Source organism: Pinus tabuliformis, chromosome 1_1 (assembly GCF_031772625.1).
Source record: "Pinus tabuliformis cultivar Carrire ecotype Pingquan chromosome 1_1, CPIR1, whole genome shotgun sequence".
Lineage (NCBI taxonomy): Eukaryota > Viridiplantae > Streptophyta > Pinopsida > Pinales > Pinaceae > Pinus > Pinus tabuliformis.
This window is the reverse complement of record NC_142297.1, coordinates 70,845,359-70,855,063: the sequence shown is the minus strand read 5'-3', so window position 1 is coordinate 70,855,063 and position 9,705 is coordinate 70,845,359. Positions and strand designations below refer to the sequence as shown.

The window sequence follows — 9,705 nt, the reverse complement described above, 5'->3', positions numbered from 1 at the left end:
CAATGGCCTTTGCATCCTTCTTCCTATTGAGCTTCAACTGATCCTTCTCTCCCTGAGTTAATGCATTGAACTCAGTTTCATCTGCTGGTTCCTCAAACCCATATTCTACTAGTTCCCATATATCTTGAGCGATGAACAAAGCTCTCATGGTTATAGACCAGTAGTCATAGTTCTTCCCATTAAAGTGTGGGAGCTGGGTGTTGAACATACCCATGCTTGTGCTTGCCATTCCTTGCATCTTGAACTATGGTTTTAAATCCTTGACTGTGTTTTTTTTAAAACTGACTGTCTTCAGCAATAACAAGAGAAATGCTTTTGGGGAATACCTGAATCCTTCGCTGTCTGAGTCTTCTGTCTGCCTGAGAAGTTTTGACTGCTGCAACCACACCTTCCTTCAGCTTCTTTGAGTCTTCAAAGAGCCTGGACTAGCTCTGATACCACTGTTGGGTATTTTTCTTTAAATGGAGAAATACCAAAACCAACAAAATAACCACTACAGAGACAATGCTCTGTTTCCTCTGTCCAGGATCTTTTGCAGAGAACCTCTTTAAAAAAAATTAACTCAGAACACAGTCCATTACACAGTCACAACACATTTCTATTAATTTAAAACTAAAACTCTGTTACATATTTCTTCCTCTGTGCAAAGAGGGAATCCAAAAAAAACTACTCTGCTGCTCTCACAGATTTTCCACTGCTGTGGAGATTACATAAAACAGTTTTTCAAAACATACCTCTGTTTTTCAATGCCCAACAAACATTACAGCACTGTTGTGCATATATATATGAAAATCGCACTGCTGTGCATACTAAAAGACAACACACACACACTGTTTACAATCGCAGCCACAATACATATTTCATAAAAAAATAATCGCACTCCCGTGCGTAACCACCCCACTCACAATACAAAAGGAACTACACTCCACTACTACACCGCGTAGACTATATTCAACATATGACAACGTGTTATATGAGAAAATATAAAAAAATGTGTATGCCATATGGGACATACACCCATAACCAAAATTAAAACATATAATAAATATGGGACGTATGCCCATCCTGTTAATAATGGCCGCCACCAAAACTATGACACACATTAAACTTCATTTGATTCCTCCTACGGCGGTCAACGCAAACGAGACTTCCACTTCACTCAAAATCTGACTTGTCGGGGGTCCGTGCACCTTCCGGAGATCGACGGCGGAGAACACACAGGGAGATCGGACGGTGGAGAGGATATCGGAAGGCAGATTTCCACCGAGCTTTAACTTCCGATGGCTTTCGTTTGCTGATGTCATGCGGGTGACACGCGTCGCCTCCAAATCGCATCGGAGCAACAAGTACGGAAACTGCTTTTTGTTTGATAGCGGTGCGATATCCCTTGGCGGTTTTAAGGTTCTGTTCGGTGGTTTCGTGCGTGTTGAAATTACATTTTCAACAAACCTGTCTGTTTCTAGATGTAATCAATATTAAGCTGTCAGGGTGAATTACACTGTGATGTGGCAAAAGTGCATCAACCTGATCCTCATCATCTACATCATCTATAATTACTAAGGCTTTAGATGATGAGAGATGATTCCTGATCACCACTTTACCCTCAGCAACATCCCTAACCCTTTTTATTTTCTCATCTGTTACATTCAACATCCCAAGAAGTTTTTTCTGCAACGAAATTAAATCATTACCTACATGATCTTTAACATCAGATAAGAAACATGATCTACTATAATCTGATGTTTTCCTATTGAAGAATTCTGCCGCCAACGTGGTCTTTCCTATACCACCTAACCCCATGATATCGAAGATCTGATGTTTTCCCCTCTGCTGTTGCCGCAACAAAAAAATATCAAAATCTTCAGCCTTCTCATCTAGACCTGTTGGATATTTAGCTACGTCCCGGAGTAAGGCTGGTTTTTTCACCCTTTCTAACACCTCAACAACCACCTTCTCTAGTAGCTCCCCCTCATCGCTGATTATTAACAAAAACATAAATAAATGTAATGAGAAAAAGAATCAGACTAATAGGCATATAACATGTAACACAAAATAATACAATAGCCAGAGAGGAGTTTAATTTCTCACCCATTACACGCTTCCAGCTCAAAACCGGATATATTTGCAACTTGACGAAGAGCTTCTCTCCACTTTTGAATCTTGCTGGGATCGTGCCGCGGAGTCTGACGATCATAGTCAGTTTTGCTTGCGAGATCATCTAGCGCTTCAGCATAAGTTCTCTTTTTGCCCCGGGTACCCCGAAGCTCATCAGGCTTCACGTGGTAGAACACCGGAATTATAGGTGCTTTCGTGTTCAGCATTTGCAGAAGTTCGTCCAGACACCAACTTGAATCGGCATATCCTTGAGAGAATATGGCCACATGAACCGAGGCCGATCGAATGGCGTGTTCAATCTGAACACTGAAATCATCTCCCCGTTGCAATTCAGGCTGATCCAGGAAGACTCTCAGTCCATGTAAACAAAGACGGTTGTAGAGATGGCTGGCAAACGTTTTCTTTGCATCCGGACCACGATGATTGATAAACACATCGTGGTCAGAATTAGCAGCAGCGGAGCTGGAGGGTTGAGCCATTGCCGATTGGAAAATAGAAATGGAGGTGATCGGAAGGATGTTCGATGCTAACGAATCAGTTTGCAAGGAAGGATATTTGCAACGAGTCTCAAAGCTCAGAAATTCTGGAAAATTTGCAATGAAAATTTTGGTACGCAGAGAAATTTACACACATTAAACCGCTGAGAGATCTATAATCCCACCGATCAATAGAATAAACCGAGCGCATTTTCCGGGGTCATGTTTACACGCGTTTGCCATGGGTCGAGAGAATAAATCGCGCGCTATGTCAACGCTCATGTTTCCATGCGTTTTGGCCCGGCCAATACGATAAACCCGGCGCTCTTTCAAAGGTCATGTCTGAACGCGTTTTCAGTGGCATCAATCTGATCCTTGGCTCTGTCTGGGTGAGGTTCACAAGCTGTACAACTGGCCCTTAACAGCTGGACGATTAATTTACGATGTCGCACACGTAAAGAAGGAGATGCTCTAAGGCGTCTAATGCGTCGATAAAAGCAGAAGCCGACAAAAATGTGGGCACTTGAAAAAAGCGATGGAATTGTGGGGCCCACCCACCAAATATTTTTCCATCAACATAGTTTTCATTTTTTTGTTGGGGCCTTTCATCCCTTTGTTTATCCATAATGTTTTAGATTTTGATTATTTATTTTTTTTAAATTTATCACACTTATCAACCAAGTAGTGATAACAGTTATTTTTGTAAGGCAGATGTTTCGAGGTCTTGGGCAGTTAACTTGTTTCCTTATGTCCTAAGAAGACTAGCTCTTAACCAAATATAGGCAGTGTTAGGACATACTACATGACCGTGTTTTGTTATCTCATTATTTTTATTTTTATTTCTCAAAGTGGGAAAACTTATCATAACTCAATTGTCAAACTAGCAGTGAGAACACTCATCTCTTGTTGATATTTGGGAATGCACTTGTCACTGTTATTCAAAGAAAACCACACTACTTGGCTTTATATTGGATTGATGAACCAATGTAGATCCATTTTAACCACGGATCTACCAAGAGCCGAGAGGGATCAAATTTGAAACTTCAAAAAAAAATGTACACATCAAAAGATTTAATCTCTTCTAGTGCTTGGTAAATATGTGATTAAGATAGATCTATAATGGTAATTTTTTAATGTCTATATTGTATTTTTTAATATTTTATCATTATTAATATTTTATATTAAAAATTGAATGAGTTACACATTTTCCTCTTATTAAGAAATAAATAAATTGTTTTATCCTTAATTACTTTTTCTTTTGGAGCATTGAAATATTTTACTCAAGTAAACATTAGTATACACATAATAGAGAGAGAGAGTGAAAGTGAAATACCATACAACAAAGTAGAATGAAAGTGAAATATTGTATTGTAAAATGAGTCTATGGTACCTTTTAAATTGTTTATTTATATCATTATTTTATTTTTATTTTTCTTGTTGATATTAGTGAAAATAATTTTTATTATTTTTTGAGGATGTGACATACCTACACATCTCCTCATACTGGATTATAGAATAAGCCTATCGGCTCAATAACGAAACTCTCTTCTATTTTTAATTATTTATTTATATGGTTATTTAAAATTTTTTTTTGGTGATATTAGGTAAAATTAATTTTATTATTTTTTGAGGACAATGACATACTTACAAGTCCCTCATACTAAATTGTAGAATGAACCTCTGGTTATTTTTAATTATTTATTTATATGATTTTTTTTGTTTTTTGTTTTTGTTTTAGTTGACATTAGTTAAAATAAAATTTATTATTTTATAGGACCTGACATACTCAAACATGTCCCTCATACTGGATTGTAGAATGAGTCTCTCTTCTATTTTTAATTATTTATTTATATGGTTATTTAATTTTTGTTTTTTTTTAGTTTTGGTTGACATTAGCGAATTTTATTTTTATTATTTTCGAGGACAACACATCCCTCATACTCCATTGTAGAATGAACTCTCGGTTATTTTTAATTATTTATTTATATGATTATTTAAATTTTTTTTTTTAACAAAACTTATTTTTATTATTTTTTGAGGACGTGACATACTTATATATTTAGCTCATACTGACATACTTACACATTTCCCACATACTGGATTCTAGAACCAGTATAGATCCATTTTAACCCTCATACTCGATTGTAGAATGAACCTCTTGGTGATTTTAATTATTTATTTATATGATTATTTAATTTATTTATTTTTTATTAGCAAAACTTATTTTTATTATTTTTTTAGGACCTGACATACTTACACATTTCCCACAGAGTGGATTCTACAACCAGTATAGATCCATTTTAACCAGGTATCTAATTTCAAACTTCAAAAAAAATATACACGTCAAAAGATTGAATCCCTTCTAGTGCTTGATAAATATGTGATTAAGATAGATCTATAGTAGTAATTTTTCATTGTTTATATTGTATTTTTGAATATTTTATCATTATTAAAATTTTATATTAAACATTGAATGACTTATGCATTTTCCTCTTATTACCAAATAACTACGTTATTTTATTTTTAATTACTTTTTCTTTTCTTGAAATATTTTAATAAGGTAACATTAGTACACACATAATAGTAGTTAATATGGATATTCAGACAATTTATTTAAGCTCTATATTGAGATATTTATAAGAGAAATATATATATATATATATATATATATATATATATATATATATATATATATATATAATTGCTTGATCTCTGCAACAATTATATTATTTAAGATAGACATGGAAATATTTTATTTATTGCTTGAAGAGTGAAAGTGAAGTATCATAGAACCAAGTAGAATGAAAGTGAAATACTAGACTGTAAAATGAGCCTTTGGTCGATTTTTAATTGTTTATTTATATGATTATTTAATTTTTGTTTTTTCTTGTTGACATTAGTGAAAATTATTTTTATTATTTTTTGAAGATGTAACATACTTACACATGTCCCTCATACTAGATTGTAAAATGAGCCTCTCTTCTATTTTTAATTATTTATTTATATGATTATTTAATTTTTGTTTGTTTTTTTAGTTGACATTAGGTAAAATTATTTTTATTATTTTTTTAAGACAATGGCATACTTACAAGTCCCTCATATTGGATTGTAGAATGAGTCTCTTGGTTATTTTTAATTATTTATTTATATGATTATTTTTTTTAGTTGACATTAGTTAAAGTTATTTTTATTATTTTTTAGGACTTGACATACTTACACATGTCCCTCATAGTGGATTGTAGAATGAGTCTCTCTTCTATTTTTAATTATTTATTTATATGGTTATTTAATTTTTGTTTTGGTTGAAATTAGCGAAAATTATTTTTATTATTTTTTTAGTACAATGACATACTTACACGTGTCCTTCATACTCGATTGTATAATGAATCTCTCGGTGATTTTTAATTACTTATTTATATGACTAGCATTTTCACCTTATGTTGCAAAGGAAACGTCGTAAGGCATAGAATGGGGAAGAATAGCATAGAGTGGGGAAGAATAGGTAATCAAATCCGTCAAAATTAAGATTAAATTGATCTATTAATTTTTCATTTACATACACTGAAATCGTATGCAGCGTGGGATATGAATCTCAACAATCTCAAGTTATCATTCAAATAAATTTATATAGTCCATGCTCTATTTTAAATATTTTACTCTTTTGTCATAACTGGAAGATTCTCAAGTTATCATTGAGATAGATAAATCTCTATAGTACATACTCATTATATATATATATATATATATATATATATATATATATATATATATATATATCTATATATATATATATATATATATATATATATATGAATGAAGATCTCTGCTATGAGGTTTTTTTTTTTAAGACATTAAAAGAATCTAGCTGCTATGGTTTGTTATGATTGATGGGTTATCTTTCAGATTATATTGTAGATGATGTTAGATACATTAAATCATTTTGAAATAAACACGGAAAAGAACTCGAAACCTGCTAAATAAATAAATATGTTACATCTTTGTAGTTGCATATTTAAAATGATAAAATAAATATCTTACATCTTTGCAGCTGCATATTTGAAAGGATAAACAAGAATTTGAAAATGTCGAGGGCATTGCCCACACTTCAAAAGATAACAACAATTAAAATCGCCTCCGGGGAAAATTTTATTAACTTGTCATATGCTTAGGGCCAATGATCTTCACATTCAATCTTGCTTAAAATGAACTAAATTTTGATATACATCATGGCCTAAAATTATGGTTTAAAACCCTATGTATAAGGAGGATACCTTTTACATATGAATTGAGAAATGTTGCAGATGCATAATTGGATCTCGTCACATTTTTCCTTATTATATTGGTTCCTTTTGTTACAAAAGGAAGCTTCACTGAAATATTTTGAACTTAGTATCCATATTACTTTTCTAATAAGATCTCCTTCTAGAGTGAGTTAATATGTATAAAAAAGTAACATGTCTTATCTTTTCTTGGAAAAGAGATTCTTACAACGCATTACTAATATGTCAGTACAATATCATACCAGTTATAACATCAACCAAAACCATGCCTGAAAGAAATTCTAGGTAGAAAGGAGCATGTGGAACTTCAACCCATTTCATGATATTTCTAATAGCCAAATGAAACATTTCTACCATGGTAGGTCATGGTAGGTCATAGGGAGTGGGATTATTCACATGATTAGAAGCCAATTTTTTTTTTTTTTATAGTAGATATCCTTGTAGGCTAATAAGGACTGTGTAGAAATCCAATCACCAGATTAGTGCTCATCATGTGGGGTTGATTCCATCATGGTTACTCTTCGAGTGCCTCTTAAAAATATGTAGGTACTTGATTCCAATCGAGGATATGAAAGTGGGAACATGAAAAGCCATTTCAATCAATTAGATAACCTCCCTTCATGGTAACTGAAACTCTAAAATTCTTTCCGTTGACTTGAACAAACCCAATGCTACCTCTGCTTTCAAGAACAATTGTCACAGCATTTGGTTTCATTTCATCAAAAGATACCATATTAATTTAAAGTATCCATGAAAATAAACGCATAACCAACCATTTTTCTACATCAATCATCAACAAATTTACTCATTTTATGATTGCATAATATCATTTCAGTAGGAAGCCCAAAAACCAACATTACTGAAAATACAATAAAGATTACCGATGTATACTTTAGCTTGCACAAAACTATACTAATAGAAGGATCCTTTAGGCAAAATTTGCAAGTTTTTCTCTGTTCAAGAGTGGAAAATGTGCCAATTAAGTCTACAATTGGATTCTAGAAATAAAAATAAGGTAGGGTCGGTAGGTGACAACATCATGGTAGTTTCCTTTTCACCTAAGTGAATGAGGCTAGAAGAAGCCAATGTTTACATTTATCCTTGTTGATATTTATGTTATAAAGCAAGGAATCATTGAGAAATAGCCACAAATATTAGGGAACACCGAGCTTTTGCAAAAGTACTGATATTGATATTTTCCCAGCTTTGTTTGGACTAACTGAAATGAGTGATCCATGTTACATTTCCTATTTTTTTGTGATTGATTGCTTGTACTGGTTACTACTAGTGTACACTTTTTTTGGGGGATGAAACTCAATGCTCACAATGATGACTACTCTACATTTCTTGGGACTCATTTATTGCAACTATTGGGTATCGTGTTCCCTAGATTTGTTAAATTTGCAAATTTGAGTAGTACACAAGTTTTATTTCTTACATTTGCAAATTTCAGTAATACACAAGTTTTATTGATTAATTTTGTTGTTGGAGGGACTAGGGGTAGATTTTTATGTGTTGGGTTGATGCCTGAGGTTAGATGCTCATGTTTTTTTGTGTGATGATGGTGGGGAATTGAGATGACACTGGATTTGGGGTTTTGTGTATTGTTTGAATGTTTAATCCTTCTTCTTCAAATATTCATACACATTTTTTGTGGAAATTCCTACCAATTTAAGGAGTGGCCTCCTTATTGCATTAAGATAAGCTAGCACACCATCCATTTAGGGTGGGTACGGGCGTGGGCATGATGTATCAAAACACTTATTGTGCATATGTGTAAAGGTAAATTGAATTTAGAGGGTGCATTTGTTGCAACAAATATCTATATAAATCTATATCTGATACTGGTGACTACAAATGGTCAGTATATCAAATATTGGATCTCAAATTTGGCAACATGGAACTTGTCAAGCTCAAGGTGCATATCACACCTTGAGTGAGATGGGTGTGTGCTAGTAGCTAGAGATCATTGTGATCCTAAAGATGGCATCTTGGCAGCTTGAAGATCCTACATAACCTTATTACAGTTGGGTTGTTCTATTCATTTTTCATGAATGAGAATGTTCATTTGTAGATCTTATTATGATTTTTATTTTGTGTTCGCAAAGATTCGAGGTCCAATTGTATCTCATTCCCACCTTAGATAGGGAGGTCGACACCACTCACTTCCAAATTTTTAACGTTGTAGTCTATCCCATTTTTTCATGTCATTTATGTCCATGCAATTGTGGTTTTGTAGATTAATCCCATGCAACCTTCAATGCAATTTAGCTAGGTTGAGTCATTCCAAATTTGATCTCCTCACTGTACTCCAGACACACCTCTCATAGAAGCACTATATCACATCATTGCAAATTTATTCCTTGTAGAGACAATGAATAATTCCATTATCTCCTCACTGTACTCCCAGACACACCTCTCATATAAGCATTATCTCACATCATTGCAAATTTATCCTCTCATATAAGCATTATCTCACATCATTGCAAATTTATTCCTTGTAGAGACAATGGAATTTTCCTTGTAGAGACAATTATTGATTCCATTGACTATTTCTTGCTAGAATAAAGCATTATCTCACATCATTGCAAATTTATTCTTTGTAGCGACAATGACTGATTCCATTGACTATTGCTTGCTAGAAGAACATCTGCAATTGCTTTTGAATATTAGTCTGAGTCTGATCACACTCCAGTGTTTCCTATATGGTGTGTCTTGCTAGTTTGTAATCCCTGACTATTGCTTGCTATAAGAACATCTGCAATTTCTTTTGAATATTAGGCTCAATCTGATCTCACTCCAGGGTTTCCTATATGGTATGTCTTGCTAGTTTG

General features: G+C 33.4%; 1 protein-coding gene across 1 annotated transcript; it reads right to left on the bottom strand.

Moving 5' to 3' along the window:
- Positions 1-1,109: 1,109 nt before the first annotated feature.
- LOC149211629 (disease resistance protein Roq1-like) lies at positions 1,110-2,807 on the bottom strand. Its single transcript, XM_089388444.1, has 3 exons — positions 2,089-2,807; positions 1,602-1,975; positions 1,110-1,459 (listed from the first exon to the last, which is right to left on the bottom strand). The coding sequence occupies exons 1-3, from the start codon at positions 2,592-2,594 to the stop codon at positions 1,110-1,112; spliced, it is 1,230 nt and encodes a 409-aa protein (XP_089244570.1). The 5' UTR covers positions 2,595-2,807.
- Between the last annotated feature and the right edge of the window lie 6,898 nt (positions 2,808-9,705).

What these genes read in the sequence shown, in the direction of transcription:
- LOC149211629 (XM_089388444.1), bottom strand. Translation starts at nt 2,594, where the DNA reads ATGGCTCAACCCTCCAGCTCCGCTGCTGCTAATTCTGACCACGATGTG. An exon ending in GAGCTGGAAGCGTGTAATGG is followed by an intron (nt 1,976 to 2,088) that starts GTGAGAAATTAA and finishes GTTAATAATCAG; the next exon opens with CGATGAGGGGGAGCTACTAG. An exon ending in GGTTAGGGATGTTGCTGAGG is followed by an intron (nt 1,460 to 1,601) that starts GTAAAGTGGTGA and finishes GATTACATCTAG; the next exon opens with AAACAGACAGGTTTGTTGAA.